The sequence below is a fragment of the Scyliorhinus canicula genome, chromosome 22 (assembly GCF_902713615.1).
Source record: "Scyliorhinus canicula chromosome 22, sScyCan1.1, whole genome shotgun sequence".
Lineage (NCBI taxonomy): Eukaryota > Metazoa > Chordata > Chondrichthyes > Carcharhiniformes > Scyliorhinidae > Scyliorhinus > Scyliorhinus canicula.
Window position 1 is genome coordinate 20,575,624 of NC_052167.1, and position 26,148 is coordinate 20,601,771.

Here is a 26,148-nt window from a genome sequence, read left to right on the forward strand (position 1 = left end):
GCCAATTTGTGAAAAGTTAGGGGTGCGATTCTCCGCTGCTCACGACGGGTCGGAGAATAGCGGGAGGGCCTTCCCGACATTTTTCCCGACCTCCCGCTATTCTCTTCTCCCCCCCCCCCCCCCCACGGCCGCCCCACGACACGAATCGCTGCTCGCCGTTTTTTTACAGCGAACAGCGATTCTCCCCTAGCCGATGGGCCGAGTTCCCAGGCCTTAACGGCCGCAAAGTGCCGTTCCCAACAACCATGGCACCAATTGACACGGCCGTGCCAAGGGTGGTATGGGCCCGCGATCGGTGGGCATCGATCGCGGGCAGCGGGTCCGGAACACGCGCACTCTTTGTTCCTCCGCCGCCCCGCAGGATCAGTCCGTGGGGAGGCTGAGGGGCATGACGGCCCGCGCATGCGCGGGTTTGACGCATATGCGTGATGACGTCATCTGCGCATGCGAGGGTTAGAGCCGTCCAATCCGCGCATGCGCGGCTGACGTCATTGTGCGCGTCAGCTGCCGTGACCCTTGGCGCGCGGGCTTAGCGACGGTCGCTAAGCCTGCGATGCCGTGCTTCGCGGGGCCGCGCTGCTAGCCCCGACCGGGGGGGGAGAATCGGGTCCCGGGAGGGGGCGCGGAGGCTGCCGTGAAACACGGCCAGTTTCACGGCAGCCTTTACAACACTCCGCATTTGCGGAGAATCGCGCCCAAGGTTCCATCACAACACCGAGATAATGAGTTTTATGGATCTGAGGGGACCTGACAGGAGGCATCATCTCAGAATAAGAGGTTGATCCAGTGGTTTGCACTGCTGCCTCACAGCGCCAAGGACCCGGGTTTGATTCCAGCCTGGGCGACTGTCAGTGCGGTGTCTGCACATTCTCCCCATGTGTGCGTGGGTTTCTCCGGGTGCTCCGGTTTCCTCCCCAAGTCCAAAGATGTGCAGGTTAGGTGGATTGGCCACGATCAATTAAGAAATTACAGAGTCGTGAACAGCACGCGAACCTACCTCCCAGCCATCGACTGTCAACACCTCCCGCTGCCTTGGGAGAGTGGCCAACATATTCAAAGACCCCTCCCACCCGGGTTATTCTCTCTTCCAACTTCTTCCATCGGCAGGAGATACAAAAATCTGAGAACACGCACTACCACATTCAAAAACAGCTTCATCCTGCTTACTAGACTCTTGAATGACCCTCATATGGCCTGATCTGATCTCTCCACGCATCTTCTCTACTGAGTAGTACTACAATCTGTGCCCTTCACCCAATGCCTGTGCATATGTATTTACATTGTGTGTTTATGTACGTCCTGTGTGTAGACAACACGGCGGTGCAGTGGTTGGCACTGCGGACTCACGGCACCAAGGACCCGGGTTTGATCCCGGTCCTGGGCCACTGTCCGTGTGGAGTTTGCACATTCTCCCGTATCTGCATGGGTCTCACTCCCACCTCCCAAAGATGTGCAGGGTAGGTGGATTGGCCACGCTAAATTGCCCCTTAATTGGAAAAAAAAAATTGTGTTTGTCCTGTGTTCTTGTCATGTATGGAATGATCTGTCTGGACTGTATGCAGAACAATACTTTTCATTGTACCTTGGTACACGTGACAATAAATCCAATAAATTGGTGGGGAGAGAGTGGGGGAATGGGCCTGGGTAGCGTGCTCTTTTGGAGGGTCAGTGCAGACACGATGGTCTGAATGGCCTCCTTCTGCACGGTAAGGATTCTGTGAATTTAAGACTTAACGTGGAGAATTTTCTTCGCTTAGAGTTATGAATATTTGGAATTCTATACCCCAGAGGGCTGTCGATGAATTCTCGGTCATTGAGTATATTCAAGGCTATAAATCCTCAGCCAAGGATTTATAGACTCGAGGGGAGGTCAAGGGACATGGGAATCGGGTGGGAAAGTGGGTTGAGGTCAGCCATGATGTTAGTGAATGACCTCGCAGGTTCAAGCAGCCCCATCTCCTATTCCTTATGTTTGAATGTGTTTCTAACGGTGCTGGCCAAAACACAGCGGAGAACTTTCATTATTTTTCAAATAGCGTTATGGAACCTTTTGCCCCACCTGAGAAGGCAGAAGGTTTTATGTCTCAGTCAAAATTTAACAGGACGGGCAGCGCAGCACTTTGTCAGTCGTCCAGGCTAACAGTATAATTATGTTGACTGTACATTTATTTTCAGATCAGGAAGTGTTCGAAACCATTGGATTGAAATATATTCTTTTGTTGAGCGACTGGCTGAGAAATTTTTAAGGTATCGTCACGTTTATTTAACATAATTGCTGTCAAGCCTGGTAGTAATTAATTCAAAGTACTCCACTAATAATTGACTTTTTTCAGTCCTCAGCTACGAATGTCTTTTATCGTGTTCTCTACAAGAAGTACAACCTTAATGAAATTAACTGCAAATCGGTGAGTCTTGTCCTGGAGCATTCAAAACACGAAAAGAGCCTTCAGCTGCCTCGATCATACAGATTACAAATGTTTTTGCTTTAATAGGTCTTTTCCTTTGATTAAAAGGGTCTTCATTGCTGGCTTTGTGAAATGAAAAATAACCCGCTGGCAATTCCTCACTCTTTTGGCGGGTACATCTGAGTAACAGAAAATAGGGGCAAATGTTAAATATACTCAGTGATCGCTGACTATTGTTTGAAATTAAGTAATTGTATTTCAATTAAAGGGAAGCCATACGAAAAGGTCTTCAAACCCTTCAGAATGAAGTGCCTGGAGGGGATACATTCATGCACGAAGGCTTCAGAAAGGTATAATATTCAGCGTATATTCTGATGTTTGTCATTATGTATTTTTTAAATAATCACATAGATTTAGTCAGCGAGCCATATTGTTTAAGATTCGCATTAATTTTATTTGCTAACTATCGTTTCATTTAAACTTGCTACAGGCAACTGAACAGATTTATCATGAAAACTATTCAGGTAGGCATCAGCCTTGTTTCTGGTTGGCCATATTTGATCCAAATTCTTGTGTTTAAATCCCACTGTGGCATTTCCCTAGCCCTATAACTTCCTACGGCACCAGCTACCTTCCTGCCACATCCCTGCCTCCTAAATCTCTCAATTCTCTGATGTAAGCCTGTGGCACATCCCACCTCCTTTCAGCTCACAATTGGCAACATTGTTGGGCCTTCCCTCGGCCCGGGGCTCAATTTCTTCCCTAAACCTCTGCCCACCTCCATTCACACTCCTCCTTTAAGACCGTTCTTTGCTGCGTACCTCTTTTGGTCACCCACTCTAGAATTTTCTTCTTCACTCTTATTTTCTACACTTATTTTATTTCCTTACTCCTCCGTGATGAGGCTTTGAAGGTGCTACATCAATGCAAGTTGCTCCTGTTGTCATTGTCAACTTTTTTGCTTTTACTATGTTGCTGCGGCATGTTGGTGGGAACAGTTATCTCAGTTGGCCAGATGGCTGCTTCGTAATGCGGATCGACTCCCAACAGCGTGGGTTCAATTCCTATACCGCATGAGGTGTGGTGACCCTCAGGTTAAATCACCACCAGTCAGCTCTCAAAGAGGAAAGCAACCTCTGGGCTTGAGGCATTTACCTTGATGCAATGTTAGATCTCAGAGCCTCCACCAATCTTTTATAGAATTTTAACACTGCCTGCATTCCATAAAATAACTCCTAATGGTTCACAAAACAATCACAGTCACTCCGAAGGTAATTCAAACTCAATTTAATAAAACCGTTGGCTTGGTACAGATCCCCTGGGAATGGCCACACTGCAACGGTAAAGCAACTCGCCGCAGCACAGCGTGCCGATTAAAAGCTGGGAGACCCCGCTCTCAGGATCTACCCGGCTCGCAATGTCTCGCATGATCCAACGCGATCTCGCGAGACGTTGCGATGTAAATCCTGCCCATTGTGGGCGGGATCACTGTTTGGCAAATCTGCATATTAGAACGCGACAGTTAGTTTCACTCTAATGTACAGATTCTCGAGGTACCTGAGGCCTTGGGATTCATCCCCTTTGCCACGGAGACCTCGTGCGAGCACCGTTCAGCACTGGTCCCCACAAATGGGGGCCAGACGGGACGTCACGCGTGGGGCAATAGGAGGCCTTTTGACAGGGTGGTGCCCTGGCACTGCTGGTATGACTTGGGCACCTTTGTAGTGCCACCTGGGTACCCTAGCTATGCCACCTGGCACTGGCACACCAGGGTGGCAGGTTGGCACTGCCACGGTGCCACTCTGGCATTCTTTGTATGTGTGCGATCGGGGTTTCCCTGCTTGGGTGTTTGGGGCGGGGGGGGGGGGTGCAAAGAGGGTTCGAGGACCCTCCCATAGTGCATTCGGGCTGTGGGGAGGTCGGGGATAGCTTTGGGGGTCCTCGGAGATCGGGACATCATTTTTAAATGCGTCCCGACTTTCGCCACGCAAGGGAATTCCGACGAGCGAAGCTCCCCACTGTACCAAACGGGGCGACGTGCGGTGGCCGCACATTCATCGTTCAGGCCCCTTGTACAATGTGAGTCGTGGTGAATAGCCATGTGTTTCCCGCCACTAAGTGCCGGAAAACACGTGGCTAAATGCGCTCACTAGGGGACTTTGTTTCCTTTTGGGAGCATCACGCCCCTAATCAGGGTTTCATTGTATATTTGCCCCTCTGAAAGTAATTTGTTTTATTTTTAGGGTGCACACACCCAGCATTAGATTTTTATCTAGCTTCCCTTTCTCTAGACGCCATAGACCATAAGGTACAGCAGTGAAGCAAACAAATGGCCTATCACCAGCCCTCTGCCTGCACTCTACAGTTGCTAGAAGGCATGGAAGTAACTCTGTTACAGCTCATTCTCCATTTTATTCCTGCCCATTGCAAGGAAATATTGGGCCTTGTTTGGCATTTTCCCGCACAATGCAGCTGAGATTTGGGAACTCAGTAAGGTAGTGAAAATGATTGGTCTGTATTCACAGGTTGTTACTTACGCAGTACGAAATTTAAGACTTTATTTAATGTCCAAAGCAGGGACTTATTTGAAATGCCAAAAGACTTAATGCCGAGACTAAGAGATGCCAATATCTGGCTCTTGGTACAGACCTGTACTGGTTGACCTTATAGACCATAATTTACATCATCTTATGATACTGTGCTTAGGATTCTGTGTATCTCCAACAGCAGTACTGTATTTGTCAATTTGCAACACACTTCAACCCCCGCATTGGAAATGACAGTTGTCAAATGTAATATCCCCATCCTGCACCCATTGTCAAACACACACATCAGTCTCAGCCACAGAATAGCAAATGAAGACGTAAATATTAACTCTCCAGCAGTCTCGCCCTCATTTTTTTTTCTCTTTTATCCCAGTCTAGTACCCTCCTCTTTCTAATGCACAGTCTTGTTTAAAATATTACCCCAACTTTGTTTTATCACCCTCGCTCATGAGTTGCATTGTTTGAGAAAATACTCTGATTTACATTCCAAAGACTCATTAAAATAATTTAATCCCCAGTCTCCCGCTGCACGATTAGGTTAGTACGCAGCAATGGCAGCGCATGAAACAGTCAGTACATATTAAAATCAACTTTCCGCTTTTTGGGATATCACCCAGAAGTCATTGCAGGTCCCCAGAGAGCGGGAAATTTGATTTTAATGTGCGGTGACTTTTATACACGGTGCTGCCACTGCACATTAATGCAGTGGGAAGCAGAAAACCCAATAGCAGAAATTATTTTAGTTAATTTATAAACTGGAAACTTTTCTCCCAGCAAAGTAAAAGAAGTGATGCAAAGCTAGAAAGCGTACTTGTACATTCGGGGTGGGGTGGGAGGGAGGGGGCACGGTTCAGAATGCCAACCTGAGAGGGCAGGAACAAAACGGGGACGCTGAATGACGAGAATATCAGACAGAGAAGTGGAGAGATAGGACCTCTGGTACTATTGTCATGTTGACTCATTTCTTACATGTGGGGCATAGAGTTTTGGGAATCTCTTTAGCAATGAGGGTGGAAAATCATCTCATACGTGGGTCACCTTATCTGCAGGAATGAACAGTAGTGAGCAAAGCCTGATTTTAGAGGGGGGCAGATAGAGGATAGAATGACTGGGAACTGAGCTCCTTCTATAATTTTACATGTGCATGAATCTATAACTCAATTAAAACCCTTCCAAACTCACTCTTCGTCACCCATGAAGTTCAAGGTAGCCATTTTCTGTCCATTATACATAATTTTTCAAGGACATTAATACATTGGTTCAGCAATTAGTTCATTAAGGAAAACGTAGAATATTACCACATCAAGGTTATCCTGCGAATGGCGGGATGTATTTTCCTTTTCCCCCCCCCCCCCAGCCCTCGGGTCTCATTATTTGGTCAATAGAATCACACACACAAAATTTATAGGAAATAATTATGCCACTTTTTCCCATTACTTAGTTTGGCGCCAAATTATTTTGAGACGTTACATGCTGTAGGAGCGCTGGATGCTATGTTAGCCCATGCAAACTCCATGCTACTTAGAGTGTTATATACGGGGAAAATATTAATGCCGGCCTTGTACTTACAGGGATTCGAGCTGCCAGTGTCATCATTGCATTGACGGATGGGGAATTAATAGATAATTTGTATGATCTTGCAGAAATGGAAGTAAGTATTCATGAACAACGTTGAAAAAAAATCAGTCTCCGCTTTATTGTTGAAAATAACTAAAATTTGGCGAACACCTTTTCTTTTGCATAGGCTGAAAGGGCTAGACGTTACGGAGCTACAATTTATTGTGTTGGTGTGAAAGATTTCAATGAAACTCAGGTACAACTTGCATTTTTAAAAATTGGTTTCACCAATATACAGTTTCCATGATGCTTTTTCAAACCTGGGAAATGACACGAGCAATGGTTGGCCCCAGGAGCATTAGGGGGTGAGTTTGGGATGGGGTAGATTAACAGCGTCCTGCCATGGTGCCTCTGGATCCATGGCCAGGATTCTCCCCTACCTGGCGGGGCGGGGGGTCCCGGCGTACCGGAGTGGCGAGAACCACTCCGGCGTCGGGCCTCCCCAAAGGTGCGAAATTCTCCGCACCTTCAGGGGCTAGGCCCGCGCCGGAGTGGTTGACGCCCCACCGACCGACGTGAACGGCCTTTGGCGCCCCGCCAGCCAGCGCCACGCCTGGCCGAAAGGCCTTCGCCGGCCGGCGTGAGTCAGCGCATGCGCCGGAGCGTCAGCAGCTGCTGACGTCACCCCGGCACATGCGTGGTGGAGGGGGTCTCTTCCGCCTCCGCCATGGTGGAGGCTGTGGCGGCGGCGGAAGAAAAAGAGTGCCCCCACGGCACAGTCCCGCCCGCCGATCCGGGGGGGTCGGAGAATTCCGCCCCATGTTCCTGTTTGTGCACATCCCATAATAAGAATGTTGAATATGGGAATGCCCTGCGGGATGGATCTGGAGAAAGATTTGTTGCTCCAATCCGAGACTCACAAAACTCTGGCCAAGGACACTGTAGGGGCAGCAGGGTAGCATGGTGGTTAGCATAAATGCTTCACAGCTCCAGGGTCCCAGGTTCGATTCCCGGCTGGGTCACTGTCTGTGTGGAGTCTGCACGTCCTCCCCGTGTGTGCGTGGGTTTCCTCCGGGTGCTCCGGTTTCCTCCCACAGTCCAAAGATGTGCGGGTTAGGTGGATTGGCCATGCTAAATTGCCCGTAGTGTCCTACTAAAAGTAAGGTTAAGGGGGGGTTGTTGGGTTACGGGTATAGGGTGGATACGTGGGTTTGAGTAGGGTGATCATGGCTCGGCACAACATTGAGGGCCGAAGGGCCTGTTCTGTGCTGTACTGTTCTATGTTCTATGTTCTAGATACCAGTATGAACCACGCAGAATAAATTGCCCCGATAAAGCAATTCAAAACTATGGAGGCGAAGCTGCAAAGTTTGAGTAGTTCTCCCAGGCTGAGAATTACTCGGGAGCCATGAATGACCTTGCTAGCTGATGACCTTTTGGCTGCCTGCACTGAGATTTCTCGCTGTACAAGCAAACTAGCGTAAATTGAGGAAATCCGTGCTCGCACCTGTTTTGATTGGGGTGGAGCTACGCCGATGAGTCTGAGAGGATCTCCGCAGACCCCTTGGTGCAGCAGCGCAGAAGTCCCAGGAAATTATGGAGTGACATGAAAACCGATGGGGTTCTAAATGACAAAAAAAAACACCAGGGGGGGCGGGGTCTAGCGAAAAAGTCACCAAATTGGAAAACAAATGGTCAGTGCTTCTCCATTCTGTGTTCTGTGTTTAACCATGAACCTTCTTCCTTTTCTAGTTGGCAAAGATAGCTGATGACATTGATCATGTTTTCCCAGTGAGAGGTGGATTTCAAGCATTGGGAAGCGTTATTGATTCGGTAAGTCCAAGCTTGGTACAATGGCTTCATGCCCTTGGTTCCCGTATGCAGCTTGTAAGCAGTATATTGTTCTCCATTCCCTAATTGAAGCGATTTTAAAGCATGAATGACCGTTTTATAAACATGTTTGTGGCTGAATTCTTTAGGCACCAAAGCATTCTTTGTCATCTCTGTCTTAACAGATTCTTAAGAAATCTTGCATTGAAATTCTAGCAGCTGAGCCATCAAGTGTCTGTGCAGGAGGTAGGTTTCAATTTCCAATATAAGCCAACGCATCGTAAATTATAAAGATCAAGGGTGATATGAGAGAATTTAAAAAGCACATTTTAATGTAGTGGTTGCTATGATATATTTTAGAGGAACATCATTCTTTCAATCGCATTTACTTTTTTTTTTTCTCTTTTTTATAAATTTAGTGTACCCAATTCATTTTTTCCAATTAAGGGGCAATTTAGCATGGCCAATCCCCCTACCCTGCACATTTTTGGGTTGTGGGGGCGAAACCCACGCAAACACGGGGAGAATGTGCAAACTCCACACGGACAGTGACCCAGAGTCGGGATCGAACCTGGTACCTCGGCGCCGTGAGGCAGCAGGGCTAACCCACTGCGCCACCATGCTGCCCTATCACATTTACTTTTTTAAAAAGTTTTCCAATTAAGGTGCCAATCCACCTACCCGGCACATCTTTTTGGATTGCGGGGGTGAGACCCACGCAGACACTGGGTGAATGTGCAAACTCCACACGGACAGTGACCCAGGGCCGGGAGAGAACCCGGGTCCTCGGCACCATGAGGCAGCAGTGCTAACCACCGCGCCACCGTGCTGCCCCCTCAAATCACATTTCCCAATTGAGCTTCTAATTGAAACGTTCACAGGAAATTAAGTGATACACACACTTGTATTGTTTGTAAAGTTTGTGCCTGATCGGTTTCCTGATTGTTTTATGGTAGATGTTTGACTGAAATGCATTCAGCTCTAACTTGTAACACAAGACACACAAACTAGCTCATGTCAAAAAGGTGTTCACAGACTGCATGAGATTAGTCAGATCCATCAATACACAGTTGTGGATTGCAAGGAATGTTAGAGATGCTTATATTTTATAATAGCAAATCCACAGCCGCGCGTGTCAAGGTGCAACTTAATGGTTGAATGAATGAAAAAATAAAATCACCTTCACTTAATGCCTAGCTACCGGGTTAGCATCATGCTTACATTATTATCCACTTTTTAAAAAGGGCACATGTCTAATTAGCCACTAAATATAAACATTAATTTTTGTTTGGTGCTTCCTGGTTACTCTCAAAAAGTTTTTTTTATTTTTTAAAATAATTTTTATTGAAATTTTTTGAAAAATATATATCAACAATACAATAATAATAATGATAATAAATACCCCCTGCACCCATAACAAAGCATATAATAAACCCCCCCAACCCCAATAAACAACAGAATAAATTAACAATAAGCAAATTAACTTGAACACTATCCCCCTAAACCCCCCCCCCCCCGGGTTGCTGCTGCTGCTGACCTAGTACCTTATCGTTGAGCCAGAAAGTCGAGGAAAGGCTGCCACCTCCTAAAGAACCCTTGTATCGACCCCCTCAGGGCGAACTTGACCCTTTCCAATTTAATGAATCCCGCCATGTCATTAATCCAGGTCTCCACACTCGGAGGTCTCGCATCTTTCCACTGCAGCAAGATCCTCCGCCGGGCTACTAGGGACGCAAAGGCCAAGACATCGGCCTCTTTCGCCTCCTGCACTCCCGGCTCCACCCCAACCCCAAATATCGCGAGTCCCCAACCTGGCTTGACCCTGGATCCCACCACCCTCGACACCGTCCCCGCCACCCCCTTCCAGAACTCCTCCAGTGCCGGGCATGCCCAGAACATATGGGCATGGTTCGCTGGACTCCCCGAACACCTGACGCACCTGTCTTCGCCCCCAACTCTCAAAAAGTTTTAAGATCACTTTCTGCCCCGGGCATAATTTGAATACAAACAACCATCAGTAAGTACCTCACAAGATTGGAAAACAAGGCAAAAATCCATGGATCTAGCTGATCAGGCTAAAATCAAGGGTCTGAACTAAGTGGAGTGCATGTTAATAACTGTCCTTCTGCTGATACCTGGAACTGTTCCAGTGTAATTTACTTCAGTATTGAGATGAACTTTACATTGCAGCATGCAGTAAGACGGTTAGCAATGTAAACATCAATTGTTTTTTTTAATTTAGAGGACCCAATTCATTTTTTTCCAATTAAGGGGCAATTTAGCGTGGCCAATCCACCTAGCCTGCACATCTTTTGAGTTGTGGGTGTGAGACCCACACAGACACGGGGAGAATGTGCCAACGCCACACGGACAGTGACCCGTAGCTGGGATCGAACCCGGGTCCTCGGCGCCAAGAGGCAGCAGGGCTAACCACTGTGCCACCGTGCCGCGCTAACATCAATTGTTAATGCGCAGATATTGAATTAAAATATATTTCAACTGTGCTACATTTTGGGGTGGATTCCCCATTGCCCGATGCCGGTAGCGGGTTTCCCGATCCGGCAGAGATTGGAGATTAGGTCGAAAAACGGGATGGGCACGAGCGTCAATCCCATTCCGATACTTCGGTTCCCACCAGCCGATTTCCATCCAATTAATGGGTTGAAAGACTAAGTGGCGCCCTCCTCATGCACTAACCCCCCACAGCGGGAAATCTTCTCGGCAGGATTTGGTGCAAATTTTCCAAGCATGGCCTTGATGCGGCGGACCCCACAGTCCATCGGGCATCCCCCTTCCTCTCTTTTCCCCCCCCCCCCACCCTCTCCATAATGCAAACCCTGAGCCCCCACTTGACTCCCTCAGACCCCCTCCCATCAGAGAACCCCTCCCCATCAGAGATGCCTATCTGTCACCCCTGCCTGAAAGCTGGAGCAGTCCAAGCAGTAGAGTTTTAAAAAACACTACATTTTCATTACCCTTCCCTAACATCTGCTGCCTCAGACAAAAGTGTTTAAAGCAATAGCTGTTCCTGGTGTCAGAGGCTTACTTGAAAGCCAAGTACACTTCAATGGGCTTCAAATCCCTTGACATCCTTTGAAATGCAAATCGTCTATTCAATTTCACAAAGCAATTCATTGCATAAACCAGTGATTGGCAATCTTATTACTCCAGAGACAGGTGCTTGGTGGATTGTTCATCTATCTTTCCATTCACACTTGAATGCATCTCAAGTACTCTGGTTTGATGCTAATCACAATATTTATAAACACTCTTGCTATGACAGTTCGTCACCACATCAAAAGCAGCTATGTGCTTTCCTCTGAAAAAGGGGGACTTGGGGGTGGTCTGCTGATGGGGGGAGCTAGTCAAGCCACCCTCGTGTGTGTGCTGTGGAGGGAGGTGACCTGTTATTCTTTGGAGGCGGGGGAGAGGGGGGGGCTGCCGCCCGACCTTGGTATCGGACCACCCGCTCAAAATGGCGGCCCGATACCGGGATTCCACTGGCCTTTTCTCCATGCATCCGTTGGCATGGTAATGGAGAGGGAATCGCACCTGGGCTCCGCTCTTAGTACCAGGGGAGACCAGTACCAAGTCTCCACTGACGGTGCACTTAGGGCTGTATTCTCCATTTCAGCAGCAATGTGCTGGCTGAAACGGAGAATTCGCAGGCATTTAAAAAAAAAAAATTTAGATTACCCAATTATTTTTTCCAATTAATGGGCAATTTAGCGTGTCCTATCCACCTACACTGCACATTTTTGGGTTGTGGGGTCGAAACCCACGCAGACACGGGGAGAATGTGCAAACTCCACATGGACAGTGACCCAGAGCCGGGATCGAACCTGGGACCTCAGCGCCGTGAGGCAGTTGTGCTAACCACTAGGCCACCGTGCTGCCCCATTCGCAGGCATTTTACGACGCCAAAATTGGCAGCGATCCCTTACCGATTCTAGGACCAGTGAGGGGCTAGCAGTGGCACCGGGTGAAACTCCCGGCTCCCATGCCAAAAACGGGCGGACAATGACCTGCAGCGGTCGCGCAGTACAACATGGCGCCTGCTGTGCATGGACCCGACCCGCCATCCGCGACCCCACCGGCCACCTCCCACCAGTCCCCCCAGCCCTCGCAGAAGCCCCTCCCCCCCCCCCCCCCCCCCCCCCCCCCCCGGCCACCGGCACGGCTCCTGGCCGGGTGTGGTGACACTGAGCACAGTCCGCAGCCGCCATGATGGGTTCCCGACCCCTCAGACCGCACGTCAACCGCACGGTTGGGAACATCGGCCCATCGGGGCGGTGCATCGCGGGAGGACCTTCCAGTGACGCACCAACGGCGTGCGACGAGTGACACGATTACACTATTTCCGTGGGGGCGGAGCATGGCTGACCGGCGTCAAACCGCCACCGACCCCGATTTGGGTGTTGGAATGGATTCTCCACCCGTTCGCTGATTATGGTATTGACGTTGGGCGATGGAGAATCCCACCCATGGTCTCCAGAATAGAGAATCCAGCCCTATATGTTGGAAGTTTCATACTGTGACATAAGACTGTGACGTAATAGAAAATCTAGAGGGATGAAAATACCATAACAGTTTTAAGAATATAGGCAAGCATAAAGCCCATTTAGCTCTCCAATCCCATTCCTTCTGAAGACTGTTGTACAGTCTACACTCACGGCAATCTATCTTCGACGATAATGTAAGGGGAATGATGGTGAATTGAGGATGATGTAAAATAAGTTGACATTTCACTGTCACCCGTCTTCCATTACAGCCAAAGACAAATTTTACTTCATGTTCCCTTCCCAATTCACTCGTGACCAAGTCCCCCTTTTGTGCGTCCCTCCAAGGTAAATAATGAAAACTCCATAATATGGGAGCAATTGCTTTCCATCGCATGACAGTTTGATCAAGCAGTTTTTCATGAACCACAACAGCAGTTAATCTTCTCCACCTATCCTCGCAGCCTTTAGTCCCATTCCTAAGAAGATGTTTATTCATTTACACAAATGGAACAAAGCCTCACTAACCGTCGCCAGAGAGCAATTCTGCAATTGATAAAAATGCTGGTTGAATTAACCAATTAAGAATAGTTGAAAGGTGAATAAGGGGAAGGGGGGACGACAGTATTTTGATAATTGATAAGTAATTTAAAAACTGGAGCAATGCTAACTTGGAAACTCAATATTTACAATTAAGCTCATATCAAATTGAATATGCAAATTCTATGTAATGCATAACCATGTTCTAAATATTATAACACCATTGCTCAAATTATAGGCATAATTATATAGTACATTTTAAACCTAACCTGCCCATGGGGAAATTGACAACATATTAGCTACAATACCCTTCTTAATCCGCATCAAAGTCAAATTAATTCCTGATCGGTTAAGTTTAAGTGACCCCGATAGAATTTATACAATTTGATCGCATAGCGTAACTTCAGATAATTTTCAACGGTCAAAAATTGAAGCATCTGCTCGTTTATTTTGTCCCTGTAAAAATATTTTGCATTGCATCTCAAGTGCAGAGTTTATTTTGCGTTGCATATATATTTTGTTTGAGAAAAATATATTGTAGACTCTAACGTTCTCAAAGCGATTTTAGCTAAAATTAATCTTAACCAACCAAATGAACATCATCCAGGGTTATGGTATTATATTCGTATTCCTCAATACACTTGGGCAATCTACTGCTGCACTAAAATGAAAATATTGAAACTAGCGTTTTGAGTCCATCCATTAGAGTGTGCAAATGAAGAAATAACTCATTGGTTCCATACGTTTCCCCAATTCCAAATTAAAATGAGTAGAATAACATCAGTGCTTGCGTTATAAAATGAAGTGCATGTGCATTTTGAAAGCCATAAGAAAAAGTATTTAAAGGATAAATGATCATCCAATCAGTTAACCTGTCCTTTATGTTATTCTGTATAAATAAGGGTATCTTGAAATGAAAACCTTGCAGGTCTTCTTAAGACTGCATTGTAAAGTACTATCCAAATGTTTATGTAGTCCAATCTGTCAATATAGAGTGTGCACTGACAGAGTTGAAAAATAATAAAGAATGGCATTCCTGAATTGTGACCGACATGTGTGAAGATATCACTGTTTCTATAACATGCCACTTCATGCTTTCTGCCTGCATACTGACGGATTCATGAACAGAATTTGCATCCTGCAATTCCTGATATAGAGCAACGCACTGCTATCTTAGTAATAAGGTTGATTTGAAATGACCAGGACATGCAGCCTGTAAACAGGCCATCAATTTGGAGTTGGAGGTGCATTGTATACAAGTTGACAGCATCATTGCTTTGATTATGCTCATGGTGCATGGACATGATTGAAAGGTTTTGCTGGATGTGGCATCCTACTGGCCACGTCAACTACCAGGTGTGGATGCAAACAGTCAGCTTCTCATCAGAGTCACAAAAGCAGAGCCGACAGCACAGCCAGCGCGCACCAGCTTCAACCCACCATCTCGCTGCCAGCGCTGCCCGATTATTTCAGAGCTGACCTTTTTCCCTTCGCTATCTTGTCAAAATCGACAAATGTACAATCTGACAGTAACTAAGGAAGAAAAGGGACTCGGTCACAGTCAGAACCTGAAATTAAATGGAATTAGCCATTTCGGCATTCAGCTTTCATATTAATCACGTATAGCTGGGCACAAGCAAGAATTTGATTGGTGGACTGGTCGGCGACTTTGAACCCGATCGGAAATTTGTGGAAAAATTGAACTGGAATCTTTATTGCGATGACATGTTATTAGAGATTTGAGCTGGTTGCTAGCTGACAGAATGGAGGTTCTGTATTATACCTCAGCTGAAATGGCAAGTGGGACATCAGAAGAGTGGTGGATGTAAGCCATAATGACGTGATTAAACCCTGTGACATTAACAAGAACGCAGTTTTTATATTCACAGCTTTGTTTGCCTTGTGCCAGCCATTTTTTTGTATATTTATTTTTGCGAGCGTGTCTGCATTGTGGTAATCATTATCATTGTTTAGATGCCAATACTGTTTTTAAAAAAAATATTGTAGGGGAGTTAAGAAAAGATGATCCCATTAATTGCGATACAGTTATAAAATAATAATCACCTCTTAATATTTGATGGCCTTGTGTTTTAATTTTGGAATAAAACCGGTTCACTGTGGAAGAATTAGAATAAAAGCGGCAAAATATTCATCGTAACGGCAAACTCAATGTTTTGGAAATTGGCCTGTTTTCTTTTGAAAAGGAACTGTTACAGTATATTATATGGCACATTTAAAAACATGAGGGTGACCCAGGGGATGTTCATCTTTAATGAGTCACCAGAGAAGGTAAAACAAAATCCTCATTATTCGCCATAATGCAGATGACCCTTGGCAGGAAATGGAAATTGATGGATAATTGAATACCCCAAACGTTCGGCCTTGCATGGAGACGGTGTAACAATGCAGTAAACAGGGAGTGAGGACAAATACAATACAGATACCATGCAAATACAAATAATACAAATAAACATTAAGTAGTTTTGTTCATTGAGAAACAAATGAATTATAAATGACAAAAGAAGTTGTGCAGCGAGGCAATGTCTCATGCACATTTCTCCTACAAAACCTCTGGCAAATAATAGGATTATGGATAAAGAAAATTTCAATATTTTGTTGTATTCATGCACTATGCAAAACCAGACTATACGGTTTGTGCCTATCTTCCTTCACAAATGCCACTGGAACCCTGATTAAAAAGCTGAACTAACGCACCGTACCTGACACTGTTATGGCACCATTCTGGATTCGCAACTATTTATGCACAAAACGGTGGCTTTGTAATTTAATAACAGGGTTTTCATAAATACATATTCTTTTCTATTTTTGTTCAAAGAAGGAATGGATTTCCTGGCTTAGTTCAAGGTTAAATTCTACTCTAATTCAGTAATAGCGCACTTGCTTCTGAGTCATAAGGTTGTGATATTCTATGGGCGCGATTTAACAGGGAAATAAAAAGTCCCTTTTTGGGTGCGTTTATCAGCGCTGTGAACGACCCTGCTATCAAACGGGAGCCTTTTTTTGGGGGGGCCTCAGTGAGGAACGATCCGCCGAGGCCGCACTGACCTCACTTCCTGCACTGACCTCGCTTCCTGCACTGACCTCACTTCCTGCACTGACCTCGCTTCCTGCACTGACAAGCTGAGCAGGAACAGATCAGGGCGCCATTTTCAAATGCCGCCCCAATCTCTTGAGCCCCCTTGCATTCTCCACCGTGGCCTGTGGACCCCCCAAATGTCCCAATCTACCTGTTAGAGTGTCCTCAAGTTGCCCTCCCCCCTCCACCACCCCACCTCCTAAGGACAGGGCACCCCCAGGCCAGAACCTAAGAAATAGGAGCAGGCCATTCACCCTTTCCACTGCGTTCGGCCATTCAATGAGATCATTGGCTTCAACTCCACTTCCCTGCTGCTCGCCCCTCTTCCCCCGCCAATAACCTTCGACTCCCTTTGTAGATCAAACGTTTTTCCATCACTGCCTTCCAGAAACATCAAAATGTTTAAAATTGCAGTTCTGGGGAGTGTTGTTGCTTGCTATGCAATCAATGCAGGCTGATATCGAAAAGCAATCGAAAGCTCCAATGGTTGATGTCAGGATTGCGTTAAGTCTCAAAATGCAGTCACAAGAGATTGCTCTGTAGCCCATTACTGAAACTTTGCAAAAAATGTTCGAGCTTGGCTCTGTGATGTTTTTTCAAACCGTCATTACCCTTCTGATGTGATACAGTCTACAATCATGTCTCAGTGTAACGGCCCATGTGTTTGAAATTTAAGTTGCAAAAAGACTAGAGTTTGTTATAATGTTGACAAGCATTTGTAATGTTTGTGTATTATTATGCTGTTGTTACAGAATCGTATCAGGTTGTGGTACGAGGTAACGGATTTTCTCGTGCTCGGAATACTGATCAAGTTCTCTGTAGCTTCAAGATAAATGATACAGAGATAATAAGTAAGTGCAGATACAAACTTATAAGTTACCATCTTCACTGTTGTGATCTTTATTACCGGCATCGAACACTGTGTTTGGCCTCATGATTCAAGCCTGATCTTTGCAAAATCAGGACCATGTCATTTTACTTGAATCCATTTAGATAGGATGGTAAAGTAACATTTCCATAATACGGTAGTAAACAGTAGTTGGCATTGCAGGACTTCACATTTATTACTTGCGTGCATCATGATGTTGCAATATCCAATATATGGACGAAATAATATTATTTCTCTAGTAACACCCTTCCCTGAAATTCTAGATTCAATAAGCGAGGTGGATTTCATTAAAGTTTGGTGTCAGTCTGAAGATTGCTAACTCAATCGCCGAGTAACCCAAGACTGCTATCTTGTATGCTCCAGTCTGAATGCACTTTACAATTGGAGAAAGCATCAAAATCCGCTGAAGCAGTTGCTTGTGTCACGAAGAGAACTCCTTATTTGTTGTCCAAACGGTCACAATACTGAGGCATTGAATCTCAGTTTGGAAGTCTTATTTCAAATCGCAGCTTTGACTGACATTTCCACTAAAGAATGCTCGAGAGTCAAGTTTGCTCATCTTGGCAAGGTCATCTGAGGGTGGGAGGGAAATCTCTCCGGGGGCTTCCTTCCGTACTGTTCAAATGTACCTCCGGGCCAGTCGGCTGAAGAGCTGGGTTGGTGTAATCTGCGGAAATATTGGTGGGTCGAACCTTTTCTTCCTTCCCACTGAGAATGACACGAAAAAAAACATTTTGTTTGTAAAGTCGTTCTTTTTGTAATTTTATGAAATTCATATTTGTATGGGATACAAATATGCTTGCTCATATTTTTGCCAGGGCTGTACAATTTTACTGTTTATTTTTAAAAAGAAGTTTTTCTTTGTAGCTTAAGCGTGTTTTTATCTTGTGTTGCCGCGCACATAGGCAGTGCATTCCAGATCAAAACAGCGCACTGTGTAGAAAATGTTTCCTCATGTTGCCCCTTGTTCTTGTGCCAATTACTTTAAAGCTGTACCCTATGGTTACTGACCCTGCTGCCACGGGTAATGGTTTCCCCTTGTTTACTCAATTAAAACCATGTGCCATTTTTAGTACCTTTAACAAATCTCCGCTTAACCTTCGCTGCTCGACGAAAAACAACGGCAGAATCTCTGGCATCTCCACATAACTGAAGTCCCTTGATCGTAATTGTGTTTTGTCCTGTAATTTGGATAATCTGGAGAGGATATTTAACTGGATTTAGGAATAATGTTCAGGGGATAGTGTGGCTAGTTTAAATGAAAATTATTACACTTGATAATCAGCTCATAGATTGCAACGGTGTGCTCCGCTGGACCTTGGCTAATCTTCATTGTGCAAGTGGGGAAAGATGCACAATTTTCTTGTTGTATTGTGTTGACTAACACAAGACAGCTGAATCAGCAACTCGAGTGTCACGGGTCCTGTGTTTGTGAAGGTCTCACCATTTGCTAAATGTAAGTGTGTCCATGGAAACTATTGAAACTGGGCACCAGTTCCCTAATCATTGTTGAAGGAGACGGGTGAAGCATCTTTACCGCAGACCAGTACCTCCAATAAATATGTGTTTTAATGTCAACTAAGACCTGTAATGGTGGTACCAATCTGGATTTGGGCAGCAGATTGTTTTGTAGAAATATATAAATAAAATAAGACATATTTGGAAAATAAATAAATAACTGTCCCTGACACCATGCTAATAAATACGTTTTTTCCTGCAATTGTTGCCATGCACAGGGTAATTGAATGCTCCCATTGTTGCATGATGTAATGGAGCTCCAAACAAATGACTTTCTCTGCTGTGCAACTTCATTCAGAAACACGGGTATGCCCTTACGACTCCACGAGAATCTAATAGACAAATTTGAGGAGGGAAACCTGCGCAAGTATGACAACACATGAGTTATCGGGATCAATCTAAAGTTGTTGCCTGCTATTGTTAGATCTAGGCAACAATGTTTAATAAAGTTCTGCACCTTGTTTTATGTGACAGCTTCCATACGCTCATTTGAAAACCCACTGAGAATTGAATTTCAGAAAGGACTGACTGACCCATAGCCCCTTCCCAACAGTGATGTCGCGCGATCAACTGCAGATTAATCACTTGACAGTCTTAGGCTCGAGCCTAGAACTGAATGCCAGTCTAACACCCGAATGGAAAATAGAAACATAGAAAATGGGAGCAGGAGTAGGCCTTTAAGCCTGCTGCGCTATTCGTTATGATCATGCCTGATTATCCAACTCAGTAGCCTGTTCCCACCTTTACCCACCCCCCAATATCTTTTGATCCCCTTCACCCCAAGAGCTATTTCTAACTCCTTGAAAAAATACAGGGCGCGATTCTCCGCTGCCCACGACGGGTCGGAGAATAGCGGGAGGGCGTCCCCGACATTTTTCACGCCCTCCCGCTATTCTCCCCCACCCCCCCATGACACGAATCGTTGCTCGCCGTTTTTTACGGCGAACAGCGATTCTCCCCAGGCCGATGGGCCGAGTGCAAAGGCCTTTACGACCGTTTTTACGGTAGCAAACATACCTGCTTGCTGCCGTTGTAAAAACGTCCGCAACATGCCCGTTCTGGGCATCCAGGGCCCTGATTGGCACGGCAGTACCACGGTGGGCACCGATCGCGGGCAGTGCGTCCGTAACGGATGCACTCTTTCTCCCTCCACCGCCTCGCAGGATCAGTCCGCGGGGCGGCGGAGGGAGATGACGGCCCCGCGCATGCGCGGGTTGGAGCCGTCCAACCCGCGCGTGCGCGGCGTGACGCTTGGCGCGCGGACTTAGCGACGGTCGCTAAGTCCGCAATGCCGTGCTTCACGGGGCCCCGCTGCTAGTCACCCCCGGGGGGGGAGAATCGGGTCCCGGGAGGGGGCGCGGAGGCTGCCGTGAAACACGGCCAGTTTCACGGCAGCCTTTACGATTCGCCGCATTTGCGGAGAATCACGCCCGTTTTGGCCTCAAATGCTTTCTGTGGTACCAAGTTGCACAGGCTCACCACTCTCTTGATGAATAAATTTCTCCTCACCTCAGTCCTAAATGGTCTGCCCCGCCATCAGGAACATCCTTTCTGCATCTACCCTGTCTAGGCCTGTTCGAATTTTATTGGTTTCTATGAGATCCCCCTCACCTGAACTCCAGCGAATATAATGCTAACCGACTCCATTTTAGTACAGGGCTTGCCAAGAAGTGGGCAGATGACATGAAAGAGTCTGGGTTCGGCCAATTAATATATTGACAATGGGTTGGGAATGTTAGTGTTCTGTTTGTAGTTAGTTTCTGCTTTAATGTCAGGTGGGCATCCTCATTTGCATTCCCCTGAGTGACATTGTATCAAGGCCCTCGTCTAAGACAGTGGTTATCACTGCTGCCTCACAGCGCCAGGGACCCGCGTTCAATTCCAGCCATGGATTTGCACTTTCTTATTGTGTCTGCGTGGGTTTCCTCCCACAGTCCAAATATCTGCAGGTTAAATGGGATTATGAGGATAGGGCAGGGAGAGTAGGGTGTTCTTTCAAAGGGTCGGTTCAGACTCAACAGGCTAATTGGCCTCCTTCTGCACTGTAGGGATTCTATGATTCTAAATCCGCTGCTGTAGAATTCATCAGGATCCTGGCCCCCAAACCCTCCAGCCACATGCTGACGCCAATTCTGTCCTTGCCTCTAAGGTCCACACAGTGCCAGGATCCGATCTGAGGGCTGTAAATGTCCAATCAAGTGATGCAGCCCCTTTTCCAGTGCCAGTGTTTTTTCTCTTGCTCCATGGCATGTTATGGCAGGGCAGGCATCAGTTCTCGGGCTTATGAAGACAGGAAATCAGAAGGGGCATTGATACAAAGGAAGAGAGCTGGTGGGAAACAAGAGGTCCATGGTCACACCATCAGCAACTTGCACATAATGCCAGATAGCAAGATGATTGTGCGCTGGATTTTGAGAAGGGGCACAGGATAGAAACAAAGCCCTGAGCAATGTTGGATGCTATGGGCTCCATCAAAAATGAGGTATTTCCTGGCCCCGGGTCACTGTGTGGAGTTTGCACATTCTCCCGTGTCTGCGTGGGTCTCACTCCCACAACCTAAAGATGTGCAGGGTATGTGGATTCGCCACATTAAATTGCTGCTTAATTGGAAAACAAATTTAAGAAGGTTTAAAAATGATGTGTTTCCTGCCCTGAGGAGCTCTGGTCGTCCATGCAGGAGGAGATCGGGGCGCCGTTTCAAATGGGTGCCCCGATCTCTCGACCCCCAGACATGACCCCAGGAACTCCCCCAACTCCTGCCTTGGGAGGTCGTCGAGCCACCTGCACCCTGCCTTATAAAGGGAGGGCACCCCCGGGCCCTATCCCCGGCATGCCAAAATGCCACCTTGGCACCGCCAGCCTAGGACACTGGTAGTGCCTCAGACAGTCTGGCAGTGCCACCTGGGCACCCAAGGTGGCATCAGCAGTTCCAGGGTGCCATCATGCCCAGATACCAACCACCCTGGGGGCCCCCTATCACCTGGGAGACCCCCCACTAATGTTGTTCCACCTAATCCCCATTTGTGTGGACCAGGCTAAACAGCACACGGCTGGGGTCACCGTGGCAAGGCTGGTAGATCCCGGGCGCTAGTTCGATCTGGCATTGGCAGAGTTAAATGAGCTTCACTTAACTCTGCAAGTCTGGGTCCTGCCCATTGTGGGCAGGATCCAGATTGCAACATCCTGCAAGTTCTCATTAGATCTCGCAAGGCATAACAACTGTTGGGAATCCCAGAAAAAGCCTCTCGCGGTTCTACCAGCTGCATCCTGATCCCGGCAGGTCATGGCCGGTAAATCGCTCCCTTCATCTGAAGATGCGTTTGCTGATCTTGATCACATGCATGAGGTTATTACCCTTCTTGTAGCACTGGCCCCATGTCCAGAGGCCAGTAGTTTACTTCCCTTGACACCTTCTCCCAATCCCATGCAGGACCAAGACAGCTCTCCTATTGCCCATCTCCGTCACTAATGCTTCCTGTGCAGGACTGTCACCCTGGAACCCAATCTTTGACCTGGTGCTTTCGTTTCCATGTTTTCAGAAGCAGCGGTTTTATTTGCTTTAAGAGGAACGGATTGTCTTTGAGAAGAGCGGGCTGCCACAATGCTGATCGTCCCAATGCTCTTTGCTGAGCCATTCAGTAGTGGAGCAGAGAAGTGCAGCAGCAAACAACTCTTTTTGCCCTCACTCCACAATCACGTCATGAGGTGGGAGCACCACGAGTTGGTTTGCTGCCCGACAGCAACAAAATCAGTGGAGGCATGTCGTACAAAATGCTACATTTGTGGCCAAAATATGAATGCGATGAATTCTTAGCCAATAGTCTACCTTGACCCGATCAAGTTCGGACAAATGCCAGCACTGTGAAGGAGGCCTATCCATTGATAACTGAAGTAGATACAGCAATGGAGAGATTTTTACAGGCAATAGTTGCTTGTGGTGAGTTAAATCCCAACTGCCTTTCCTCAGACACACACCGCTGGTCGTGGCAGAGGAATGGACCTAAATATCCAGCGTCAAGAGGGTGTGACATTCTACACCGGCTCCACAGGTGGAGGATCAGCTCTTATCATAGAATTATAGAATTTACAGTGCAGAAGGAGGCCATTCGGCCCATCGAGTCTGCACCAGCTCTTGGAAAGAGCACCCTACCCAAGGTCAACACCTCCCCCTATCCCAATAACCCAGTAACCCAACCCAACACTAAGGGCAATTTATCATGGCCAATCCACCTAACCTGCACATCTTTGGACTGTGGGAGGAAACCGGAGCACCCGGAGGAAACCCTCTTGCAACGTGTATGAACAGCAGTGCCTACGGAGGCTCAGATTTTCACAGCAGGTCCCTGCCAACATCTGCAGCCTCCTGGAACAAGACCTCCTTTCCATGAACTAGGTGGGCGTGCACTGCTAGTGACTATCAATGTGCCTGTCCTGGAAGCATTCCACCCCTCCCCCGATGCACACATATTTTTTTGATTTTCCCTGGTTATGTGCTCTCTTTTTGTGCAGTGAGAGAAAGCGGAGAGTTAATGGGTGTTCGAATTGGCTTGTGCAGACATGAGAGAAGGACAACAACTATGGAGGCTTGTCCATCAGGCATGAGTACAAGAGGGCAATAAGATGAGGGTGGGTTGGTTGCTCAAGTAGGGATGTGAGGTGCCAGGAGAGAGGAATGAGCGGATTTGCAAGATGGTGTCCTGAGAATACAGGACAATACTGAGAAAGTCACAGCTTGGCACCTGAAATCGCTCTGCCATTCACCTTTCCCACCATCCTGAAGTCCTGACTCCTCTTAGTGCACGGTCTCCAGGTTGAAGGGACCGTGGTTCCACTGCTGACTCCAATTCCCTGCTTGCCAGCTTTTCTAGAGAGGCTATCCTCTTCCCACTTGCCTTTGTGAAAGGTCACTTCACTGAAGTTCCCTCGGATCCTGCAGCACGACCTCCGGGTAAGCGTGAGAAACCTGGGAAAGAGATTCCAGAACTCCTCATCATTCCTGTGGATGCCCAGCAATCCCATCAGCGGCGGAGCATTTCTGATAGCTGCCTCTGTCCCTTTAATTAGAAATCCTTCCTTTGACTGATCGGTCAGTAGCAGGATGCTACTCAAAACCGCAGCAAAGCCCACTGGGCTTTCAACAAGTTCATCAACAGCCCATCATTTCGACAGGGGCTGATTATTGAACATTCTGCCCAACGTATCAATGTTTGCACTAGTTCCCCGGTTTTGACTGGGTCGTCTATAGTTCGATGGGGTGGAAGAGAATATCATTCCTTTACCCGTTTAAACTGCCCCAAGTATGGATGAAAAACAAAAGTCTCGAGATTCTGAAAAGCAAATGGATTCAGTGCCGTTTTGTTCTTCTCTAAAAAAAGTTTGCATTAAGCTGATTAATATGTCACAATACAAGAGCACAGTAAACAACTAGAGATGAATGCAAAAGGAAAATACTGCGGATGCTGAAACATGAACAGAGAATGCTGGCAAGGTCTGCAGCATCCGTGGGGAGAAAAGACCGAGTCCGCATACGGAAACTCAGAACGTTAACTCGTCTTCCCACCCTACAGGTGCTGCCAGACCTGCTGCGTTTTCCCAGCATTCCCTGTTTTCGTGCTCGAGATAAATCCGTGCCATGTCCGCTCATCCATAATGTTTGTATCCAGACAGCAACAATTATATTTGTATGGTGGCGTCAACAGAATAAAATGTTCCAGTACATGTCACAGGAGTGTTATCAATCTACAGGGAACGCTCCATTATTGTGAATACTTGCATTTCTGATTAGGCTTTGAAATAGCTTCTTTCAACACAGAATTTCAGTACTAATGGATATTTCCGTCTTTTAGCTGAGAAACCACTCGTTGTGGAAGATAACTACTTACTCTGCACCGCTCCAGTGATCGATGAAGTTGGAATGTAAGTAATGAGGTGACTTTTTCTATTATGTTAAATGCCTGAAATTAAGTGTAATACTTACTGCAGCAAAGACTGTTACTGTAGATCGTAGAGTACAAATCCATCTAACATAGAACATAGAACACTACAGCGCAGTACGGGCCCTTCGGCCCTCGATGTTGCGCCGACCTGTGAAACCATCTGAAGCCTATCTGACCTACACTATTCCATTTTCATCCATATGTCTATCCAGTGACCACTTAAATGCCCTCAAAGTTGGCGAGTCTACTACTATTGCAGGCAGGGCGTTCCACACCCCTACTACTCTCTGAGTAAAGAAACTGCCTCTGACATCTGTCCTATATCTCTCACCCCTCAATTTAAAGCTATGTCCCCTCGTGTTGGTCATCACCATCCGAGGAAAAAGACTCTCACTGTCCACCCTATCTAACCCTCTGACTATCTTATATGTCTCTATTAAGTCACCTCTCAGCCTTCTCCTCTCTAACGAAAACAACCTCAATTCCCTGAGCCTTTCCTCGTAAGACCTTCCCTCCATACCAGGCAACATCCTAGTAAATCTCCTCTGAACCCTTTCCAAAGCTTCCACATCCTTCCTATAATGTGGTGACCAGAATTGCACGCAGTACTCCAGGTGTGGCCGCACCAGAGTTATGTACAGCTGCAGCATGACCTTGTGGTTCCGAAACTCAATCCCCCTGCTTATAAAGGCTAGCACACCATATGCCTTCTTAACAGCCCTATTAACCTGGGTGGCAACTTTCAGGGATTTATGTACCTGGATGCCGAGATCTCTCTGTTCATCTACACTACCAAGAATCTTGCCATTAGCCCAGTACTCTGCATTCCTGTTACTCCTTCCAAAGTGAACCACCTCACACTTTTCCACATTAAACTCCATCTGCCACCTCTCAGCCCAGCTCTGCAGATTATCTATGTCCCTCTGTATCCTATAACATCCTTCAGCACTATCCACAACTCCACCGACCTTCGTGTCATCTGCAAATTTACTAACCCATCCTTCTACACCCTCTTCCAGGTCATTTATAAAAATGACAAACAGCAGTGGCCCCAAAACAGATCCTTGCGGTACACCACTAGTAACTGAACTCCAGGATGAACATTTGCCATCAACCACCACCCTCTGTCTTCTTTCAGCTAGCCAATTACTGATCCAAACCGCTAAATCACCTTCAATTCCATACTTCCTTATTTTCTGCAATAGCCTACCGTGGGGAACCTTATCAAACTGGCGCACATTCTCCCCGTGTCTGCGTGGGTCTCGCCCCCACAACCCAAAAAGATGTGCAGGCTAGGTGGATTGGCCATACTAAATTGCCCCATAACTAGG

General features: G+C 46.7%; 2 protein-coding genes across 3 annotated transcripts in view; one reads left to right on the plus strand and one right to left on the minus strand.

Moving 5' to 3' along the window:
• prdm8 (PR domain containing 8) overlaps positions 1-26,148 on the minus strand; it is a 120,760-nt gene that overhangs the window by 35,926 nt on the left and 58,686 nt on the right. The window lies entirely within an intron of this gene.
• The window catches only part of LOC119956041 (anthrax toxin receptor 1-like), a 92,065-nt gene that overhangs the window by 20,359 nt on the left and 45,558 nt on the right, over positions 1-26,148 (plus strand). For both annotated transcript variants that reach the window (XM_038782803.1, XM_038782802.1), the window contains exons 2-11: positions 2,176-2,247; positions 2,334-2,405; positions 2,674-2,755; positions 2,896-2,929; positions 6,523-6,602; positions 6,696-6,764; positions 8,261-8,341; positions 8,524-8,584; positions 17,227-17,325; positions 24,728-24,797. In XM_038782803.1, coding sequence (XP_038638731.1) covers positions 2,347-2,405; positions 2,674-2,755; positions 2,896-2,929; positions 6,523-6,602; positions 6,696-6,764; positions 8,261-8,341; positions 8,524-8,584; positions 17,227-17,325; positions 24,728-24,797 — 635 coding nt within the window. In that variant the 5' untranslated portion in view covers positions 2,176-2,247; positions 2,334-2,346. The remainder of the gene's footprint in view (positions 1-2,175; positions 2,248-2,333; positions 2,406-2,673; positions 2,756-2,895; positions 2,930-6,522; positions 6,603-6,695; positions 6,765-8,260; positions 8,342-8,523; positions 8,585-17,226; positions 17,326-24,727; positions 24,798-26,148) is intronic.